This window comes from Eptesicus fuscus, chromosome 7 (assembly GCF_027574615.1).
Source record: "Eptesicus fuscus isolate TK198812 chromosome 7, DD_ASM_mEF_20220401, whole genome shotgun sequence".
Classification (NCBI taxonomy): domain Eukaryota; kingdom Metazoa; phylum Chordata; class Mammalia; order Chiroptera; family Vespertilionidae; genus Eptesicus; species Eptesicus fuscus.
In genome coordinates, this window is record NC_072479.1 from 58,359,082 (window position 1) to 58,381,908 (window position 22,827).

Here is a 22,827-nt window from a genome sequence, read left to right on the forward strand (position 1 = left end):
AAGGTTATTTTGAACATCTTATACGTAAAATTTGATTTGCATATATGATTATCACCTTTGGGTAGCTTCCTTGAAAATTCTTATTTGTCATCATGATAGCTAATAATTTAGGTGGTTCCCATGTTAACACTTTGTATACATAATTTTATCTAAGATTTTCAACAATAATCCTGTGGAGTAGGACTAGTCCTTGACACTTAGAGAAGTTAATAACTTACCCAGGCTAGTATTTGGTCATTCAGAGTTCCACTGTTCAGATTCACCAAGGTCTTAGACTTTATGCAGAAGCCAGGCAAACCGTTTTCCTCCTATTGCCAGCTTTCATACACACTGTTTTCCCAGCAGACTAGTAGATGGTGCCTCCACTTGCTAAAATCCATCTAAAAGTCCAGGAAACTTTCACTAACAGAAATCACTTCTCTTTTATGTTAACTCTGTATTCTCTGAAGCAGTTCATTAATTTGATTCCTCACAGTAGCTTTTGTTAGCATTAGATCTATTGTTGTTGTTGTTGTTAATCCTCCCCCAAGGATATTTTTCCATTGATTTTTAGGGAGAGTGGGAGAGAGAGGGAAGACAGAAAGAAACATCGATGTGAGAGAAACACATCGATTGGTTGCCTCCTGCAGGGTCCCTGACCAGGGCCCGACCAGGGAGGAGCCTGCAGCCAAGGTATGTGCCCTTGACCGGAATTGAACACGGGGCCCTTTGGTCAGCAGACCGACACTCTATCCACTGAGCCAAACTGGCTAGGGCAACATTAGATCTATTTTGTTTGCATTTGTAAATCATTTAAGTCTTCCTTATTTCCATCATTAGAATACCAGGTGTACCAGTTAATAATGAGGATTTTGTAATCAAAGAAAACATGATAATTTCAAGAGAAACATCAAAAGCGCTTTATTCAAAGTAATGTCTATTGCTAGCTACATATTTCCCCATCTTTCAGGTAATTTGTGGATACCGTCCCAATAGAACTTTACTTGTTTTGAGGCAAACCATTCAGAGATCAAATTTTCCACGTCTTAGTACGTTTTGAAGTGCCACTTAGAAAGTGGGTGTGCCATCGATGGGAACAAGTGGTAATCTGAAGGAGCAAGTTCTGGTGAATATAGCGGGTGGGTTAATACTTCCCACGCAAGATCTTTTAACGTGTCTTTAACTGGTTTTGAAGTGTGTGATGGTGCTTTATCATGAAGCAAAATTACTTTGCTGTGACTTCTGGCCCGCCCATTCTGGTCATTTTACGATCAAAGCATGGTTCGTATTGATTATTTGTTGTCGGTAGCAATCAGTATTAACAGTTTTATCTAGTTTTAGAAGCTCATAATACACCACCCCTTCCTGATCCCACCAAATGCAGAGCATTGTCTTCTTTTTTTTTTTAAATATATTTTATGGATTTTTTACAGAGAGGAAGAGAGAGGGATAGAGAGTTAGAAACATCGATGAGAGAGAATCATCGATCAGCTGCCTCCTGCACACCCCCTACTGGGGATGTGCCCGCAACCAAGGTACATGCCCCTGACCGGAATCGAACCCGGGACCTTTCAGTCCACAGGCCGACGCTCTATCCACTGAGCCAAACCGGTCCTGGCCATTGTCTTCTTTTTGAAGCGATTTGGCCTTGCAGTCGATGTTGATGGTTGCCCTGGATCAACCCATGATTTTGTACATTTCGTGTTCTCAAAATAAATCCACTTTTAATCGCCAGTCACAATTCGATGCAAAAAAGACTTACTTTTGTGCTGTTGAAGCAACATTTTACTGATGACTTTTCGGTTTTCCATTTGTCTTTCATTCAGTTGATCTGGCACCCATTTTCCTTCCTTTAAAATCTTTCCCATTGCTTGTAAACTATTGGAAATTGTTTGCTGAGCAACATTTAATCTTTCTGCAAGTTGTTTTTGAGTTTGACATGCATCTTCTTCCAATAATGCTTGTAATTGTTGGTCTTCAAACTTTTTTGGTTGACCTGGACATTCTTTATCTTTCACATTGAAATCATCACTTTTAAAGCATTTTAACCAGCATTCACAAGTATCTTGAGATGGAGCATGTTCACCATAAGCTTCCCAAAGTATTACGATAACTTTTTCTTCAAAATAATGAATTAAAACTTTCCGCAAATGCTCTTTTTTGGCACAAAATTCGACTTTTTAAAAAAATATATATTTTATTGATTTTTTACAGAGAGGAAGAGAGAGGGATAGAGAGTTAGAAACATCGATGAGAGAGAAACATCGATCAGCTGCCTCTTGTACACCCCCTACTGGGGATGTCCCCGCAACCAAGGTACATGCCCTTGACCGGAATCGAACCTGGGACCCTTCAGTCTGCAGGCCAACGCTCTATCCACTGAGCCAAACCGGTTTTGGCAAAATTCGACATTTTAAGCGTAAAAATATCTATGATGTTAACACCTTCAGAAATTTTTTTTTTTAAATATATTTTATTAATTCCCTACAGAAAGGAAGAGAGAGGGATAGAGAGTTAGAAACATCGATGATAGAGAAACATCGATCAGCTGCCTCCTGCACACCCCCCACCGGGGATGTGCCCGCAACCAAGGTACATGCCCTTGACCGGAATCGAACCTGGGACCCTTCAGTCCGCAGGCCGACGCTCTATCCACTGAGCCAAACTGGTTTCGGCACACCGTCAGAAATTTTGACATATGAAGTTTTGAAGCTTGCTGTCAATACAACAAAATAGCATACACATAAAATTGCATATATATCAACATATGTGTAATCCCATCTATTGAAAAAATCTGCATTATTAACTGGCACAGCTGGTATAAATTCTTCAAGATAAAAAGAGTAATAGTTGTTTTTGTAGGTGTTCACAATGCTTTTGAAAAGTTTTGCTATTAGTAGTTGCTCAAAAATGTTGTTGACTGGTTTGTCTGGCCAGCAGTACTGAAACCTGGACATTGTCTTCTCTTCAGGTGCATTGTATTAGCACAGAATTCACCATGAGGAAACATGGCGGAGAAAAGGGAGTGCCATTCCGAGTACAAATCGATACCTTCAAGGAGAATGAGAACGGGGACTATACTGAGCACTTGCACTCAGCCAGCTGCCAGATCAAAGTCTTCAAGGTATTCCTGGGCATTGTGGTGGCCCTTGGAACTACTTGCCTTGTCTTTCAGTTGTAACATTTAGTCACCAAGTCAAAAAGCCAGCTTGTTGTTTTGTGTGTGTGTGTGTGTGTGTGTGTGTTTTTGTGTTTTGTTTTTTTTTTTCCAAAAACAAAACTATGAAAACTCATGGATTTTCATTGAATGCTCTTAAAGCCTGTTAAAGTGATAAGCTCTTTTAAAAATGCACAAAAATTATGAAAAGTGAACAGTTTTGCTTACATTTATACTTGATCTTCTTTCCTTATTTTGGTCTTTATCATGTGGATAAATATGTTCTCATTTAAAAAGATTCATTAATACAAAGGTATTCCAAGCACAACACTGACGTTCCCCTTTATCACTCTTACCCTGACTCTCCAACCTCTGCCCACAGGTAACCACTGTTATAATTTGGTGTGTATGTATCCTTCTCGTCCCTTCTGTGCTTTTATGTACACATGTTCATAGGTATACATATATTTTCTTTTCTTTCAAACATAAATGGGATTATACGGTATGAACTCTTTGAGGCTTGCTTTTTTCAGTTAACTGTGTGCTTTAGAGATCTTTCCATGTCCATAGTTATAGATCTCCTATTCTTTTTTGACTTCCTCAAACATTTAAATTTCCTATTTTCAGATTTATATGCAATTATGCATTTTGTCTTTATGTCATTAGAATATATCTTTGTATCATTTGTGACTGTTTACATTTTTAGAAATAATACTGTTGGGTTGAGGGTGAGTTTAAAACAAAGTATTTCTCATTTCAGCCCAAAGGTGCAGACAGAAAGCAAAAAACAGATAGAGAGAAAATGGAGAAACGAACACCTCATGAAAAGGAGAAATATCAACCTTCCTATGAGACCACTATACTTACAGAGGTAAAGGATTTCTTTTGGTGACAATTTTAATCGATACTTTTTACTCTTTTTTAAAAAAATATGTCTTTATTGATTTCAGAGAGGAAGAGAGAAGGAGAGAGAGATAGAAACATCAGTGATGAGAGAAATCATTGATCGGCTGCCTCCTGCACACCCCGCACTGGGGATCGAACCCAGGCATGTGCTCTTGGCCAGAATCGAACCTGGGACCCTTTAGTCCGTAGGCTGAGGCTCTATCCACTGAGCCAAGCCGGCTAGGGCAATACTTTTTACTCAAGAAAAAGTCCAATCAATTACATATATCTAATTATTATCTTGTGATTTACCTAAAACTAATATAATATATCAGTTATATCTCAGTTTTTAAAAATTGTTTTCCACATGTTCAAAATTTATTTGACCTCTTAATTATGCGGGGCTCTGAAGAATTAAAATTTACTTTTACTAATCAAGATGTGCCATTTAAGTAAACATATTATGTGCCATTTAAGTAAACATGTTTTGGTGGAACATTAGGGTCAATTATACTTTTTAGTATCTAAGTTTTCCTTTGTTGTAGTGTTCTCCATGGCCCGAAATCACATATGTCAATAATTCCCCATCCCCTGGCTTCAACAGTTCGCATAGCAGTTTTTCCCTTGGGGAAGGGTAAGTCTGGGAAATGAAATTAACTTGTGTCTGTACTAAATGTGTATTTTTTATTATCTTTCTATAGACAAGGTCTTTCTAAATCAATCAGTACTTCTATTTGGTCAGGCTTTGATGGACTTACATAGTAACTGAGGTTTGAATTACCTTCAAAGACACGGAAGGTATTTTGTTTTTTAACACTGTCTGTGTCTATGTAAGGCCTTGTCTCATAGAGGAGAGTACACTGGAATAGGTTAGACTTTGTTGCTATGGCAAGCTCAAATTGCATCAGACAGTTTTGATCATCTGCCAGAGTGTTGCCGGTAAGAGACTGAAAGAGTTTTATATACCCCTTTCTCTTATTTTTTCCTCCCATTAGAAAATCACTTTTACGGTCAGTTTTTAGTGAGTCAGGGACTGATTTTCTGGGCTTTTCACTTCTCCCTAGAACTGCTTTTTTTTTATTATTTCACTTCCTGATCATACTCTCACCAGATTGGTCATCGGAATTGAAACACAGTTGTACAAACATTAATATCTGTTTTGTTACTTATTAAGAATGATCCTAACACCTAATTATCATGAATCGCTGTTAATCAGGGGAAGAAGGTTGAACATGATAGCTAAAGAGTGTCTTATCACCCTATTAGCACATATTCCACATGGGCCATATTGAAATTTCAAATAAGCTGTGAAATGTGTGAATATATTGCTTGGTTGTAATGTTTGTTTTTAATTTATTTAGGCTCTGTGTTCAACCTATTTCTGAAATATTTCATTAAGGTGGCTTAAATATTCAACATGTATCAATTAAGAATAAAAATAAGTAGAAGTTGTAGAAAGAATAGTTAATTAGGGCCTTGAGATAAGTTACTAAATTTGAAGACTGAATTTGAATTTTGCAGTTAAGGCCAAAAGAAAAAAAAAATACCTTTTAGGAAAGAAAAATCTCTTATTATTCACATGGATTATTCAGCCTACTTATAAGCAATTTTAATTATTATATGGGATTTAAGAGGGGTTTCCCCCCCCTTTTTGTCATGTACTTCATTATTAGGCTCAAATTTCCACTCATAAAAAAAGTAAACATTAGGGAAGAGGGACAGTCTGTAAAACAAAAGGAAGTACAGGGAAAAACCTACGGTGTAGAAATAGCCCTTGGATTACAAATTAGATAGCACTAATTTTTGAAGCTGTTTTAAAAATAATTATTGTTTTTATTATAAAAAATGTGGGATATCATTGCATTTCATAAATTTTATTCTAATATTTTTCTGTATGTCTGTACATTTATATATTTTATGCAGTAATATATTGATTACTTTTATACTCTTGACAGTTTATATTCTAATAAATTTATATTAAATACTGTTTATGCCGTAATTTATCTAATAAGTCACAACTTACTGGAATCTTGATTCCCCCCCCCCCAATTTCTCCAATAATAATAAAATGTTGCAAATGTCATAGCTTCTCCCCCCAAAATCTTTACAATGAATTAGTAGATAATAGAAGTATTAGATCCAAGAATAAGAGTGTTTTATGAGAAAGCACAGATTTCTTTAAATTCCTAGTTTAGGACTTATTATGAGAGTAAAGAATGATGATGAACCTTAGTATGTGTCATGGACTCATCCTTTCATTATAAATGTTTCTTTAGAAATGGTTCACCAAACCACCAGCCAGAGCCGCCCCCTCCAGTCACAGATGTAAGTCTAAAGTTAAATGTCAGTTATTTGAATGTCTGATAATACTTTGATGACTGTGCAGTTCAGTAGAAGTGTCCAACTTGTCAGGAGTATTCATTCATTCATTAAACAAACATTTATTGAATTTTGACTATGAACAGATACTATGCTAGGGACTGAAGATATAAAACAAGTAATGCAGGACCCTTGTATTTAAGGAATTTACGATCTAGTGGGGAAGATAAGGATGGAATTCCAAGGGTATCTTGTATGGTTAGAGAAAGAAGACTGATGTACAAACAACTTCCAAGCAAACTAGGCCTATTTGAGTGTGGGTGTGTTTGGCTATGTGTTACCTAATAATATTTGCCTTTTTTAAATTCACCCTATTTAGTTCCAAAAAAAATTGCTTTCTCTCTTTCAGAACCTCTTGCCAACAACCACACCTCAGGAAGCTCAGCAATGGTTGCATCGAAACCGGTTTTCTACATTCACAAGGCTTTTTACAAACTTCTCAGGTTAAATTTGCTTGTCCTTTGTTTTCTCCAGCATGGGATATTCTTTTATATTCTAGGGCCTTCTGGTATCCATGTGAGGGTGTGTGTGTGTGTGTGTGTGTGTGTGTGTGTGTGTGTGCGTGCTGTGAAATACTTAAAAAGAAAAATCTCTTAGTTTAAACTCACTTTAATTTTAAAATATTTATTCTTTATAACACTTCACATAGTATTTTATCAAGGAACATTTCGAGGTAGTCTGAAATTTCCTCTTGATATCACTATATTGTATTTTATTTGCACATTCCACTTTTATTTAATACCTTCGGTTACCAGGTATGGTAGGAATACACAGATGTATAAGACATACATATTTCCTGATCATTCATTATCTAGTATCAAAAAAATCAAATCAAAATACCGCCCCCGCCCCCCCCCCCCAAAAAAAAAAGGGTAAACAAGTAGTTGTGATGTAGTAGATACAAAGTTAGGCATTTAGAGGAGGGTCTGGGGTTCGGAACATGTGTGATGCGTGAAGAATGAGGAGGAATCTGTTGGTCAGACAGTGAAGGTTAATTCAGGCAGGAGGAGCAACTTCTCATTAGACATCATCATTATGATGAAAACGTAGGGTTAAGTGGGGAAGTAATTGGGTGGGAACTGAGGTGGAAGATGAAGCAGGGCCCAGGTCATGGAGGGCCTTACATACCATGCAAAAGATTATGGATTATAACATAGTAGTAATGAGGTGTCCTTGTAACTGAGCCCATTTTAATAGTCATTCACAAAGAAAATCTTTGCCTCTATCACCCATTTTCTTATATTTATTTCAGGGGCAGATTTATTGAAACTAACTAGAGATGATGTGATCCAAATCTGTGGCCCTGCAGATGGAATCAGACTTTTTAATGCGTTAAAAGGCCGGTATGTGATTAGTGTTTAGTGTTAAAATATCAGTGAGGTTGGATTTCAAATGGATTTGGATTCAGGGATTCTTCACAATTTTTGTTGCATAGCTAAATGCATCTTGTCAAAACATTCTATTTGAATGCTAACTCTGTACCAAATAAACAAAGATGAAAAATATCCTTTCTTACACTTGATTCAAGGAATTCCTCATGATATCCCATTTTTTATTTTCACGTAGTTTTTTCATTCAGTAAATATTCATTGTCCCTATTATGAGCCATTGGGCTCTGGGGATATATTGGTGAGCAAAATAAACATGGATACTACTTTCTAATGGAAAGAGAGATAAAGATATAAACAGTATTTTGGTTAGTGATAGTACTTTGAAGTAAAACAAACAAAAACAAGGTTGTGACCTATAGAGTACCCAGCATTTGGTTAGAAAAGATCTTTCTGAGGAGGGATTATTTATCATCTACAGCCACACCACCCTGATTTTGGAAGCTAAACAAGGCCAGGTCTGGTTAGTACTTGGATGGAAGGAGGGATTATTTAAACTGTTATGAGAAAACGAAACTATGAGGGAAGAGCCTTCTAGGCAGAGGGAACAACAGATGTTAAGGCTCTGAATTCAGTTTTAGCTAGAAAAGAGATCATTCTTAAGTTTGTACAGGAATTGCTTAAGTGATCTTCTTACAAACATTATTTATAATACAGAGAGTGACTTATAGACCCATTTTGTGATTTCCAATTTCCAATAGGTACTAGTAATATTAATGGAAAAAACATACAGGTCAATGCCATAAAACCAAATCAGTTACTAAATATAATGAAACAGATTGTGTAGTATTTGTGTTTGTACATCACAGGAGTTATCAGGTTGGCTATAATCTTGAAAAATTTTAAGGAAAGAGGTGAAATTCAGGAGTAAATTAGTTGGAGAAAAAGAATGGATATTTCATTTTTACATGTATTATCTAAAGAGCACTAAAAAACAGGAAGCAGTGATGGAAAAAATTAAATTAAATTAAAAAAAAGAAAGAAATAGGGAGCAATAAGGTAATGAGATCAAATAGGGCTATCAAAGAAGTAAGAACAGCACTAACTGGTTTTGGCACCTACCTCAGTTGCCCACATGTAGAGGCAACCAATCGATGTGTCTCTCTCACATTCATGTTTCTCTTGCTCTCAGTCTCTCCCCCTCCCTTCCACTCTCTCCAAAGAAGTAAGAACAGAAAGAAGGCTTAGGCTACTTAGGTTTTTGTGTGTTTAAAAAAAAATTTTTTTTAATCCTCACCTGAGGATATTTTTTTCCATTGCTTTTCAGAGAGAGTGGAAGAGAGGAAGGAGAGAGAGAGAAAAAAAAAACATCAATATGAGAGAGACACATTGACTGGTTGCCTCCTGCACATGCACCTGCAACCCAGGTACGTGCCCTTGACTGGGAATCAAACATGAGACCCTTCAGTGCACAGGCCGACACTCTAACCACTGAGCAACACTGGCCAGGGCTGGCTCATGCATTTTGAATATAGATGATTCCTGACTTATGATGACTCGACTTATTATTATTCAACTTTATGATGGTGTGGAAGTGATATGCAGTCAGTAGAAACTGTACTTCGAATTGTGAATTTTGGTCTTTTCCTGGCACAAATGATAAGTAGTATCTATCTATATATATAAAAGCCTAAGCAACCGTTATGACCGGTCGACCAAATAACTGATTGACCGGTTGCTATGATGATGCACTGACCACCAGGGGGCAGACACTCAACACAGGAGCTGCCCCCTGGTGGTCAGTGTGTTCCCACAGCCAACCTCCTGTGGCCAGCCAATCTCCCTTGATCCCTTCCCCCAGCTGGCTCCAATCAGCCCAATCTCGCCAGGTCAAGGGACCCCACCTGTGCACGAATTTGTAGTAATACAATAATGCTGAGCAATGGCAGTAAGATAATTTTGCGCTACTGTAGGCTCATGTAAGTGTTCTGATCATGTTTAAGGTAGGCTAGGCTAAGCTATGATCTTTGGTAGATTAGATGTATTAAATGCATTTTTGAGTTATGACATTTTCCATTTATGATGGGTTTATTGGGACATAACCCCATCGAATGCTGAGGAACATCTGTATTTCTAACCTGTACATCAAAGGTCACTAACTCAGGTGACTACAGAGGCCACATGTAAATGAGTGACAGTCAAGCCTGGGGTGTACTGAAGAATGCATACCCCCTACGAGAGAACAGCTGATTGTTATCTTGTTGTCTTGTGGAATGAGGGCTTTGGATTGCCAGATCTGATTTTTGAAAAGCCAAAATTCAGAGGTTTACACTGAGTGGCCAGATTATTATGATCTCTGAACGCATAATAATCTGGCCACTCAGCACACACACACACACACACACACACACACACACACACACTAGAGGCCTGGTGCACAAAATTCGTGCACAGGGCAGGGGAGGTGTGTCCCTCACCTCAGCCTGCACCCTCTCCATTCTGGGACCCCTCGAGGGATGTCCAACTGCCCTCTCACAATCCAGGACTGCTGGCTCCCAACCACTCGCCTGCCTGCCTGCCTGATTGCCCCTAACCGCTTCTGCCTGCCAACCTGATCACCCCCTAACCACTCCCCTGCCAGCCTGATTAACACCTAACTGCTTCCCTGCCAGCCCGATTGCCCCTAACTGCCCTCCCCTTGCCGGCCTGGTCACCCCTAACTGCCCTCCCCTGCTGGCCTGGTCGCCCCTAACTGTCCTCCCCTGCAGGCCTGGTCGCTCCCAACTGTCCTTTCTGCAGGCCTGGTCACCCCTAACTGCCCTCCCCTGACGGCCTGGTTCCCCCCAACTGTCCTTTCTGCAGGCCTGGTCACCCCTAACTGCTCTCCCCTGCTGGCCTGGTTCCCCCCAACTGCCCTCCCCTGCAGGCCTGGTCCCCCCCCCAACTGTCCTTTCTGCAGGCCTGGTCACCCCTAACTGCCCTCCCCTGCTGGCCTGGTTCCCCCCAACTGCCCTATCCTGCAGGTCTGATCCCCCCGCAACTGCCCTCCCTTGTAGGCCTGGTCCCCCCCCCAACTGCCCTCCCTTGCAGGCATGGTCCCCCCCCCCCAACTGTCCTCCCTTGCAGGCATGGTCCCCCCAACTACCCTCCCCTGCAGGCCTGGTTCCCCCCAACTGCCCTCCCCTGCAGGCATGGTTCCCCCCAACTGCCCTCCCCTGCAGGCCTGGTTCCCCCCAACTGCCCTCCCCTGCTGGCTCGATTGCCCCTAACTGCCCTCCCCTGCCAGCCTTGTCGCCCCTAATTGCCATACCCTGCTGGCCTGGTTCCCCCCAACTGCCCTCCCCTGCAGGCCTGGTCCCCCCCCCAACTGTCCTTTCTGCAGGCCTGGTCACCCCCAACTGCCCTCCCCTGCAGGCCTGGTCCCCCGCAACTGCCCTCCCCTGCAGGCCTGGTCCCTCCCAACTTCCCTTTTCTGCAGGCCTGGGTCCCCCCACAACTGTCCTCCCCTGTAAGCCTCGTCACCCCCAACTGCCCTTCTCTGCCAGCCCGGTCACCCCCAACTGCCCTCCCTTGTAGGCCTGGTCCCTCCCAACTGCCCTCCCCTGCTGGCCTAATCACCCACAACTGCCCTCCCCTGTTGGCCATCTTGTGGCAGCCATCTTGTGTCCACATGGGGCAGCCATCTTTGATCACATGGGGGTGGCCTTCTTGTGTGTTGGAGTGACGGTCAATTTGCATATTATTCTTTTAATATATATATATATATATATATATATATATATATCTGAGGCCGGGTGCATGAATTCGTGCTTGGGTGGGGTCCAGCCAGCCTGGCCGGGGGAGGGGACATGGGCGGTTGTCCAGCCTGCCTGCTGGTCAAACTCCTGGTCGAGGGGACAATTTGCACATTAGCCTTTTATTATATAGGATATACACTGAGTGGCCAGAATATTATGCATTCAGAGATGATAATAATCTGGCCACTCAGTGTATATGGTGCCTTCTGTTGAAAGGAATTCAGTTAAATGCGCGCACCCATATACAAACACACATGGAAGCTAATAAAACAGGTCAAATGAGCTGCATTAGCCCTTGGGCTGCCAATTTTCAACCGTTGCTCTATAGTGTTACCATAACTACACGAGTTGTCCCTTAAAATGTGCTTGCTGTGAAAAATATAAGACTAACAGCTTTTTTCCTCTCTCACTAGGATGGTGCGCCCAAGGCTAACCATTTATGTTTGTCAGGAATCCTTGCAGTTGAGGGAGCAGCAGCAGCAGCAGCAGCAGCAGCAGAAGCACGAGGATGGAGACTCAAATGGTACTTTCTTCGGTAGGTCATTCAGGACAAGGCCAGGAAAGATATGAAGAAAAGGTAAAGAGATTACTTACAAGCATGTGTGATAGGAATTTATCAAATAACAGATTTAGAAGACATTTGCTAGAAGTAATGGTAATAGCTTGAGTTCCTAATATATGCCAGGCACTATTCTCAGCACTTCTTTACACATTTGAATTTTTACTAGTATCTCCTCTTTGCAGTAGATTTTATTGTTATCTCCCACATTTAGGTTAGGAAAATGAGGCTTAGGGATCTTAAGTAACTTACTCTCAACCACAAGCAAGTGGTTGAGTGAAGACTCAGGATTTGACTTTGAGTCCTTCAGAAATTGGGCATTCCTAATGATCAGATTACCAGTCAGGGGCACAGATAAGAGCAGATAAAGTTTAAGAACAGATAAACTTTGTACTGACTGCCATTGCTCCCTTCTTTTTGCAGTGTACCATGCCATCTACCTAGAAGAACTGACAGCTGTTGAATTGACAGAAAAAATTGCTCAGCTTTTCAGCATTTCCCCTTGCCAGATCAGCCAGATCTACAAGCAGGGGCCAACGGGAATCCATGTGCTCATTAGTGATGAGGTAGATTTTCAGTACAGCTGAATCACCAGTGAATTTGTCAGGGCATATAGCAGGAGCAAGAGCAGTTCTATTGGGGCAGAGTGCTCTGTTTTCTAGACCAGAGGTTCCCAGATGTTTTTGCTTGATTACCTCCTAAAATAATTTTTTTTAAATATGTATTTCTTTGCACATTTTTAGGGACTTAAAATTTTTACTCTTAAGTTTATTTATTTTTATTTTTTATTAATCCTCACCTGAGGGTATTTTTTCCATTGACTTTTAGAGAGAGTGGAAGGGAGGGGAGAAGGGGCAGAGAGAGAAAAAGAGAGAGAAATATTGATTGGTTGCCTTCTACACACACCCTGACTGACCGGAGCCTGGGATTGAATCTGTAACCAAGGTTTGTGCCCTTGACTGGGAATTGAACCCGAGACCCTTTGGTCTGAGGGCTGACCCTCTAATCATGAGCAACACGGGCCAGGGCTTTTTTAAGTTTAAATGAAGTTGCAAAGGATGCTATTTCTGGGGATATTATATGACATTTAAAAAATGAAATGGTGCCCTAGCCGGTTTGGCTCAGTGGATAGAACATTGGCCTGCGAACTGAAAGGTCTCCGGTTCGATTCTGGTCAAGGGCACATGCCTGGGTTGTGGGCTCGATCCCCAGTGGGGGACTTGCAGGAGGCAGCCAATCCATGATTCACTCTCATCGTGGATGTTTCTCTCTCTCTCTCTCTCTCTCTCTCTCTCTCTCTCTCTCTCTCTCTTCCTCTCTCTGCAATCAATAAAAATATATTTTTTAAAAAAAAGAAATGGTTGCCTGGCTGGAGTGGCTCAGTTGGTTGAGTGATGTGTCCTGTACACGGAAAGGTTGACAGTTTGATTCCCAGTCAGGGCACATACCTGGGTTGCAGCATGTTTGGAAGGCAGCCAATCATTGTTTCTCTCTCTCTCACTCCCTTCCTCTCTAAGCATGTCTTCAGGTGAAGATTAGAAAAAAAGTTTTTTTAATAAAATAATTCTGAAATGGTTCCTTCACTGTTCTAACTATATTCCATGTAACCTAAATACAAGTGATTTAATACCATCATCTGTTTAAAAGAAATACATGAATATGCTTTTCAACAGAATTTTTATATAATTTCCTTGAATTCATATTTATATTTACTTCTCCATATAATTTTATCTTACCATAACATTTTTATGCTTGAACATTTTTTATTAATTATTTTATCATATTTAATTGAGACAAACATTTGCTTCAACAAAAAAGTTGTTTCAGGTCCAGGCAGTGTGGCTCAAGTGGTTGAGCATTGACCTATGACCCCAGGGGGTCACGGTTCAATTCCCTATCAGGGCACATGCCTGGATTGTGGGATTGATCCCCAGTAGGGGATCCCCAGCCCATCAATGATTCTCTTTCATCATTGATATTTTCTCTCTCTCCCCTCTCTCTTCCTCTCTCAAAAAAAAAAAAAAATCAATAAAAAATTTGTTTCAGTAAAATTGATAGATTATTTCTCTGACTAGAATTAACATTATTAATTATACAGTTGATTAAAACAATATAAATGTATTACACGTTTTGACGAGTAATTATTAAACATTAAGAAAAAATTTATTATAAATTATAAATGCATCTAGTAATGAGATGGATGGGATTGTTTGATTCCCTACCCCCTGTCTCACACACAATTAATTCATCTCTAGATGAATACTGCCTATAGCATGAAATAAAGTTCAGCATCAATTCCATCTGTTTTTTCCTCTAGATGTAAGTGTTATGGAACCTGGTTCATGTTTATTGACCAATAGCAATGGATGGGGTTTTGTTATGACAACATTGCTCTATTTTTTTTAACTTCTGAGTTATGTGCCAAAAATTACATAGTATTATTGTCAAAAATTATTTTGAATCATCTGTCACTTGACAATTTGTGATTAGGTCACTCCAGTTCTGGTGAAAAGAAAGAATTGGTAACCATGTGACCCACTAAGTCATTAGAGTTTACAGTTGCAGTTATACTGGGGCATTCTGGAACCTTTTATACTCCAGGGCAATGCATTTTGGTAGGATTCCAGGAAGGTGAAACTCATGCCTTTATTTTATAAAGTGGGGAAAGGGAGTTTGAGAAGGAAAAGTGAGAAAGGAAAACTGAAGAGGCTTTCAGGCAGTTTTAGAAAAGAGTAGATATGGAAGTTGGAGAACTAGGGGTCAGTTCTCGCATATGGGCCTCTCAGTGTCTGTGTGCCTCTGGGAAAGTCTTGGTGTTAACTCAGGAAAATGCTCCAATTTTAAGATCACTGTTTTAAACGACTTCACTTTTAAAACTTAAAAACTAAATGGGAGAAAACAAAACAAAGGATTATTTTTCACTCAAATCTAAATATTATAAAAAGCCACATAAGCAAAATAAATACAACAAACCAAAGTTTTTTAAAATCAGCAAATTTTCTTGCTTTTTTTTTTTTTTTTTTTCAGATGATACAGAATTTTCAGGAAGAAGCCTGTTTTATTCTGGACACCATGAAAGGTAATAAAATAGTAAAACAAATACCTTTTTCTAAGGAGCTTAAGAGGTTTTTTTCATGCTTCTTTGAGGAGAGAGGGAAGGTATCAATCACCATATTTGAGGCAGAGAAAGTGACATCACATTAGAGGTTGTTCCTTTGTATGAATTGGCTTCTTGTCATTATCAGAATAGACAAAGTATAACTGATGATTCTCTGCCATTCTCTTTCGCCTTTCATGGACAAATGAGGAAATTGAGGCATGTTTTTATAATACAAATTTATTATAAGTATTCTGTGATAATTAATACATACACTGCTCTTTGCTCTGCTGTGTTTGTTGTTGTTGTTTTTTCTCAAAAGAACCTAACTGTATTTTTTCTTTCCTAATGTGTCTTAAAGGTGACTTAAAGATTATTCTCTCTTTCTTTTTTTCCCTTTTTTTACAGCAGAAACCAATGATAGCTATCATATTATACTGAAGTAGGTGTGGGGCATTCCATCCTCACTGGCTGCTGCTTCCTTCACCTCTTGGAAACGCCTCTCTCGAAGGGGTTGCAAATGGAGATTTGAAGGTCTGCAGGACCCTGACTCGGGGGGAGGGGGGGGGAGTCCAGGCCATGGAGGCAGAATCTCAGCCATCTGTGTTGGCCCAAGCTCTTGTGGCATACACAGATTACTGCCCAACATGCATTTCTGCAGCTGTTTCTTAGTTAAAATTTCTGGACTCTGTTGTTATTGAATATCAGTAGAAACTCCATTTCATTTGGGGTGTATGTAGGATATAATGATGATGATAATTGTGTGATGTTTAATGGGAAGATGTTAAATTTTGTGATATGGATCTGTGTAATTTTTTTCTAATATAAAAAAAGTGAACATCTATATTCATAAGACTAGAGCCTCAATCTCTTTTGCATCAAACATAAACTGGCTTTTTACCACAGTTGGCCCCTGAAAACCTCATCAAAGAGAATTTTTCTTTTGGTTCCCCTGTAATACTATGACTAATATTAATTTTAGCTAACATTTATGGAGCATTTATTTGTGCCAGGCAGTGTGATAAATTCTTCTAATGGATTATCTTGTTAAATCCTCTTAATAATCCTATATGAAGTAGGTAATAATGATCCCTAATTGAAGATGAGGAAATGGAGACATGTAGTGGCTAAGTAGCTTGCTGAGTAACGGGCAGCTAGCAGGCAGTGTGCTGCTGAAATCCAAAACCAGGCAGTCTGGTTCTTAAAAATTGCCACTCACTACGGCCACCCTTGCAGTACCCGGTGTTTGTCATCATTTCTAACTGTGGCTCTTCTGGTGAATAGGACATAACACTGAGTGAGAACTGGGTACTTAACCACTGAAAGGGACAAACCACACCTAATGATGAACAAATCAAAATCTACAAAAAGTAAAAACATAAGTGCTTTGTAAGCACCTTCAGTTATCAGATCACAGAATTTGAGGTGGTGAAAACTAGAGGTTTTCTGTAGCTCCCAAAATTCACTGTTCTTGAATGACTTTTTCAAACTATTTATTAATGAGATAAACTAACCCCTTCTTTCTCTTTCCCCTCTCTGCATTTTCTCTTGGTATAGGAAGTTCTTTTACTCCTGTGGTGTTCCTTTATTTAAGCTTTACAAGAAATTCCTTCTGATTCCATTCACATTCTTCCCATATATTTTTGTTATTTCTTAAAGAATGATTGTGTGTTTACATGTGTAAGACTATGGGTCCTTTTTTTTTTTTTCACATGTAAAGTTTTATCCCGAAATCCCTTTATACATATGTTGAGTTGAAAAAGATAATGTTCAAAGATTATGTACTGGATTTGGATGTGTGTGTTTTTAAAGAATTTGATAAAGTTTAAATGTTTTTATACAGATTTTTGTTCATTAAAATCAACCTGCAACATAGTCTGTTTCTTTTGATTGGAAACAAATTGAAAACTTTGAAACTAGAAAATTAAGTCAACTAACTTGTTTAGAACTGACCTGGGCAACTTGGCATCTTAGACCAAAATCTTTTTTTAGTGAATGATTACCAGATGTCTCCGTTTGAGAGGGACATTTCTAGTATACTATATTCCTAAGACTGGTTCTCAGCTTCAGGGAAGTCAGCTCTCTCAGCAGGCTTCTATTGTGTTGATTTTGTTTTTTTCCTATTCTGTCTGAATGATGTTAGGCTAGGAGGGTTGGAATAGATTAAGATCCAGTCTAAATCTCAATCTGTGACTCTTGTTTACTGCAAATGATACATAGAATTCTATTAATATATTTACTATAAACTTACACTTACTAATTTTTACTTGGAGTTAGGGTGTTTTTTTTAGAGTAGTCTTCAAATTTGTAGGAATGAATTCATACAAGTTTGTAATCACAGATCCTTAAATTATCCAGAAAAATCTCTTAGGTTTTCTTTAGCTTCAGAAAAATATTTGTAGTGCCAATCCTATACAATAAAAGCCCAATATGCTAAGTGTCTGGTCGTCCAGTCAACCAATCAAAACGAAATATGCTAATAATATGCTAAGGCCACTCAACTGCTTGCTATGACATGCACTGACTACCAGGGGGCAGACAGTCGACCAGCTGCTATGATGTGCACTGGCCACCAGGGGTAGACACTCTGGTAGGTTAGCTTGCTGCTGGCTGATTGGGACTGAGCAAGACAGGCTGGACATGCCCTGGAGCCCTCCCGCAGTCCCTCCCCAGCTGGCCAACCTCCCGCGTCCCTCCCCAGGCCTGATAGTGCACCGGTGGGGTCCCTCGGCCTGGCCTGTGCCCTCTCGCAATCCAGGACCCCTTGGGGGATGTTGGAGAGCGAGTTTCAGCCTGATCCTGCAGGCCAGGCCAAGGGACCCCACTGTTGCACGAATTCGTGCACCAGGCCTCTAGTACTATATAATTAGTAAGAATTGGTATTGTGATTATTCACCTTCTTTAAAAATGGCATCTGTTCATGGTTTACCCTTTCTATTAAATCAAAATTTAAAACTAGCTTTTTCATTGTGAAAGTCATGTACAAAGTGATAAATTCAAATAATAAAGAACACTATAACTTACTACTTACCTCCTAGTTCCATTCCACAGAGGTCATCATTTTAAAAAAGTACCTGCCCATATCTCTCTTTCCCTCTCTCTCTCCCTCTCTCCCTTTCTCTCTCTCTCTCTCTCCTCTCCCCCACACACAAATACTCAGATGGGTTCATGTAATAACTAATAGTCTGCAATTTTCTTTTTGTATTTATGTGACATACATTGAACATAGTTCTATATTAGAATTTATAGTTCCACATCATCCTTTTTAAAAAATGGCCATTCCCATGCTCGGGCAGGTGTGGCTCAGTTGTTTGGAGCATCCTCCCATGTACTGAAAGGTTGTGATTGGATTCCCAGTCAGGGCTCATACCTGGGTTGTGGGTTCGATCCCCAGATGGGGTGCATACGGTAGGCAACAAATTGATGTTTAACCCTCGACCCTTTGGTCTGAGGGCTGACACTCTACCACTGAGCCACACTGGCCAAGGGGCATCATCAGAATTTTTTTGCATGTATCTCTAAGATATATTCCTAGAAGTCAAATTTGCTGGATTTTACCTTTTAAACAATGTGACAGTTGATATTTAAAGTAGTTTAGTGTTTCTGTTAGTGTGAGGGTATATGAGAAGGAGAATGTTTAGATTTTAGGCCCTCCTGAGAGGAGAGTAGCATCCTATTTGACTTAACATTGTCTGTTCTGTTCCCTTGAAGTGTAATAGGTTCCATCTAGAAGAATCTGCTGTATAAAGACTTGGTAGTTAAAAGGGGGTTATTGGGAAATAAAAAAGAAAGAGCTATTTGCAGGACTCTAAGAATTGAGAACTAGTCACTTCATGAAATGTATCTAGTAAGTAGTAACACTTGGTCCAGTATTATGGCCCAATAAGAATGTTTGCCCACATAAATGATTTCTTTAAGAAGTCATTTAAAAGGAGGAGAAATGGGAATGGCCATATTGTCTGGAAAGAGATTATAGGACAATGAATACAAGACCACTAGCGTCTGAAAGACCTGAGAAAGCCGTCCACATGACGGGCAGGCCTTTTAATTCCTGGAAGTCAGGTGCTGTCAGGCATTGGGTATGTTGTGAGGAGTAGGTCATGATCTCACCACTGAGAGTGGGAGGAGCATGGGGAGGCTTGGCAAGTGAGGAAAGTTTGGCATATGGAACTAGCTGTTTCTCATTTATGCCAGTTTATTGCATGTAAATGGCTAATTATTTTGTATTTTATATATATATATATATAAATATATATATATATATATATAAAAGAAAAAGAAACATTTAATCCTATCAAGAATTTTTGTGAGTTTATTAGAGCCAAACTGTCAACAATTGCCTGGAAAGCAAAACCTCAACAGATTAAGATAATACTCCAGAGAATGGCAGTTTTACTTTTTTAAAAAATATATTTCTCATGGGAGAAAGGCAGTTTTGCATCTTACTTTATACATTACAATCAGAAGATGAAAGTGGGTTACATGGAATTCATTGGTGATAGATTAGGGAGCTGGGAGGAAGCAAAGCCGGGAAACCTCTGGGATTGAATGAAAAGTAAATGATAGACACATACATCTTATACCTAGGTGGACACAGGATAGTTAACCCTTAACAATTAACATGATAACAATAACAATGAGAGGATTTATGGTCTCCACCGTGGTGCCTTGGTTGTGCTCTGAGGGGTTTGGAAGAAAAGGGAGTTACCCTGACATTCCAAAGGAATGTTCTCCCAGACACAGATGCATAAGATGAGAGGCAGGCTTACATAAGATAAAGATTGACTTTTGTTAGGGAAGTTTCTAGAGGACATGACTATCTGCCATAAACTGTTTTTAGTTTAAAAGTTTTAATTTCAGACCGTCCTTTGTGATTATTTTAGGTCTCTGAGTTTGCAAAGCCACCATGAAGGCCTTTCCTAAGCTTGTCAGATTAGCACGTGGTCCCTTTTCTTCTACGAAATGTACACATAAGTGTAAGACAGTGGTTCTCAACCTTCCTAATGCCGAGACCCTTTAATACAGTTCCTCATGTTGTGGTGACCCCCAACCATAAAATTATTTTCGTTGCTACTTCATAACTGTAATTTTGCTACTGTTATGAATCGTAATGTAAATATCTCTGTTTTCTGATGGTCTTAGGTGACCCTGCTAGCGGTTCTCAACCTGTGGGGCGTGACCCACAGGTTGAGAACTGCTGCTGTAGAGCCTAAGACCATCAGGAAAACAGAGATATTTACATTACGATTCATAACAGTAGCAAAATTACAGTTATGAAGTAGCAACGAAAATAATTTTATGGTTGGGGGTCACCACAACATGAGGAACTGTATTAAAGGGTCTCGGCATTAGGAAGGTTGAGAACCACTGGTGTAAGACAATTGTGTAAACACTGCCCAGGACCTAAAATCTGACCTTTGCTTTTCATTGGTGGCTGCTGTTTGTTGTTGTTGTTGTTGGCTGCTGCTCTTGATAGTATGTCTTTTCTACCTATTCTGCTTTGACTTTATTGTTCCCCAAACAAACAAACCATCCCTGATTTGTGCATTCTGAGCTGGTTCATACATACATAGCAGCATGGTCTAGGACAAAGCAGTAACATTTACAATTGGATGTCCAAGGTTGTTATTTACATGTTAATAATATTAGCATTTCTTTTCACTTTTCTTTTAGTTTCTAATATACTGCACTTGAGCTTCCTGGTCATTTGACCTCCATAGGCCCTGCATAGGCTGGAGGCAGAATTGCAGTTATGAGCCAACTGGCACCATTGAGGTAATTTTAGTTAGTGATTCTATCAAGAAAATGAAATGCTGAATAAGTAACCCTGTGAAAATGGTTGTGATGTTTGTTAGAGGTTCGGATGATTTTTTTAAAATGTCTTGTAGTTCTTATTGATTTTTTAAATTTTTTTTGAGAGGGAGGAAAGGAGAGAGAGAGAGATATAGAGAGAGAAACATCAACTGGCTGCCTCCTGCATGCACCCCTACCAGGGATTAATCCTGAAACGTGGGCAGTGCCCTGAGAGAGAACCAGACTCACCACCCTCTGTTTCACAGACACTCCAACCAACTGAGCCACACCGCGCAGGGCTCAGATGATATTTTGACTGTTTTAGAGCTTATTGCCAAATTGGATTCTGCTATCTTTTTATTTTTATTTATTTTATTTTTTTAAATATATTTTTATTTATTTCAGAGAGGAAGGAAGAGGGAGAGAGAGAGAGAGAAACATCAATGATGAGAGAGGATCATTGATCGGCTGCCTCCTGCAAGCCCCCCACTGGGAATCAAACTCACAACCTGGGCACATGCCCTTGACTGGAGTCGAACTGGGACCCTTCAGTTCACAGGCCGACACTCTATCCACTGAGCCAAACCGGCCACGGCCTGCTATCTTTTAAAAATATATATATTTTTATTGATTTCAGAGAGGAAGGGAGAGGGAAAGAGAGATAGAAACATCAATGAGAGAATCATTGATTGGCTGCCTCCTGCGCATACCCCCCTGGGGACTGAGCCAGCAATCCGGGCATGTGCCCTGACCATGACCTCCTGGCTCATAGGTCAACACTCAACCACTCAGCCATGGAGGCCTGGATTTTGCTATCTACACTGATAAAAGAGAAACATGCAAATTAAACATCACTCCACTATGCCCACAAGCCACGCCCACAAGCCAATCAGGAGTGAGTATGCAAATTAACCCAACCAAGATGGCGGCCGGCCACAGAGCTGGAGCAAGCAGGAGGCTTGGGTTGCCCCCGGCAATGGAGGAAGCCAAGCTTCCCGCCTGCCCTGGCCGGCCCTGGCCTCCGCTCAAGGCTACAGAGTTTCAATTATAGAAGATAAATAAATCCCAACAAAAATGGGGGCGGCCACTGAGCTGGAGCAAGCAGGAGGCTTGGGTTGCCCCCAGCGATGGAGGAAGCCAAGCTTCCCGACTGCCCTGGCCGGCCCTGGCCTCTGCTCAAGGCTACAAAGTTTCAATTATAGAAGATAGATAAATCCTAGATACTTGCTTCCAGCCAGCCCTGGCCTCCGCTCAAGGAGGTGCTGAAAAAAAAAAAAGAAAGAAAGAAAAAGAAAAAAAGGAGGGGCTGGGACCTTGGGTCACTGGGGGGTGATCAGGCCAGGATGGGACAGCAGGGGCCGTTGGAGGTAAGCAGGCCAGCAGGGGAGGCCAGTTGGGGGTGATCAGGCTGGCAGGGGTGGCAGTAGGAGGTGATCAGGACAGCGGCGGGGGGGCAGTTTGGAGTGAGCAGGCCAGCAGGGGAGCAGTTGGGGGTGAGCAGGCCAGTGGGGAGGGAAGGTGGGGGCGAGCAGGCCAGCAGTGGGGGTGCAGTTGGGGGTGATCAGGCAGGCCGGCAGGCAGAGTGGTTAAGGGCAATCAGGCAGGCAGGCAGGCAGGTGAGCGGCTGGAGCCAGCAGTCCCGGATTGTGAGAGAGATGTCTGACTGCCAGTTTAGGCCAGATCCCTGTAAACCGGCAGTAGGATATCCTTCGTGGGGTCCCAGATTGGAGAGGGTGCAGGCCAGGCTGAGGAACACCCCCTCCCACCCCTTGTGCATGAATTTCATGCACTGGGCCACTAGTCTTAAAGAATAAGCTAACTTTGCTTTGGCTGTCATGTGGTTTAGTGTCATT

At 40.5% G+C, this 22,827-nt stretch overlaps 1 protein-coding gene and 1 non-coding gene across 4 annotated transcripts in view; one reads left to right on the forward strand and one right to left on the reverse strand.

The window, feature by feature from the left end:
- TFCP2 (transcription factor CP2) overlaps positions 1–15,726 on the forward strand; it is a 47,950-nt gene extending 32,224 nt beyond the window's left edge. For 2 of the 3 annotated variants that reach the window (XM_008140681.3, XM_054719073.1), the window contains 10 exons: positions 2,951–3,103; positions 3,897–4,007; positions 4,567–4,655; positions 6,298–6,346; positions 6,750–6,843; positions 7,653–7,743; positions 11,939–12,060; positions 12,508–12,650; positions 15,112–15,163; positions 15,590–15,726. In XM_008140681.3, coding sequence (XP_008138903.1) covers positions 2,951–3,103; positions 3,897–4,007; positions 4,567–4,655; positions 6,298–6,346; positions 6,750–6,843; positions 7,653–7,743; positions 11,939–12,060; positions 12,508–12,650; positions 15,112–15,163; positions 15,590–15,627 — 942 coding nt within the window. In that variant the 3' untranslated portion in view covers positions 15,628–15,726. The remainder of the gene's footprint in view (positions 1–2,950; positions 3,104–3,896; positions 4,008–4,566; positions 4,656–6,297; positions 6,347–6,749; positions 6,844–7,652; positions 7,744–11,938; positions 12,061–12,507; positions 12,651–15,111; positions 15,164–15,589) is intronic. The other variant, XM_008140682.3, reaches the window with a different exon arrangement.
- Positions 4,837–4,960, reverse strand: LOC114231312 (small nucleolar RNA SNORA28). Its single transcript, XR_003617265.2, has one exon. It is a non-coding gene; the product is annotated as a small nucleolar RNA SNORA28 (small nucleolar RNA).
- Positions 15,727–22,827: the final 7,101 nt, after the last annotated feature.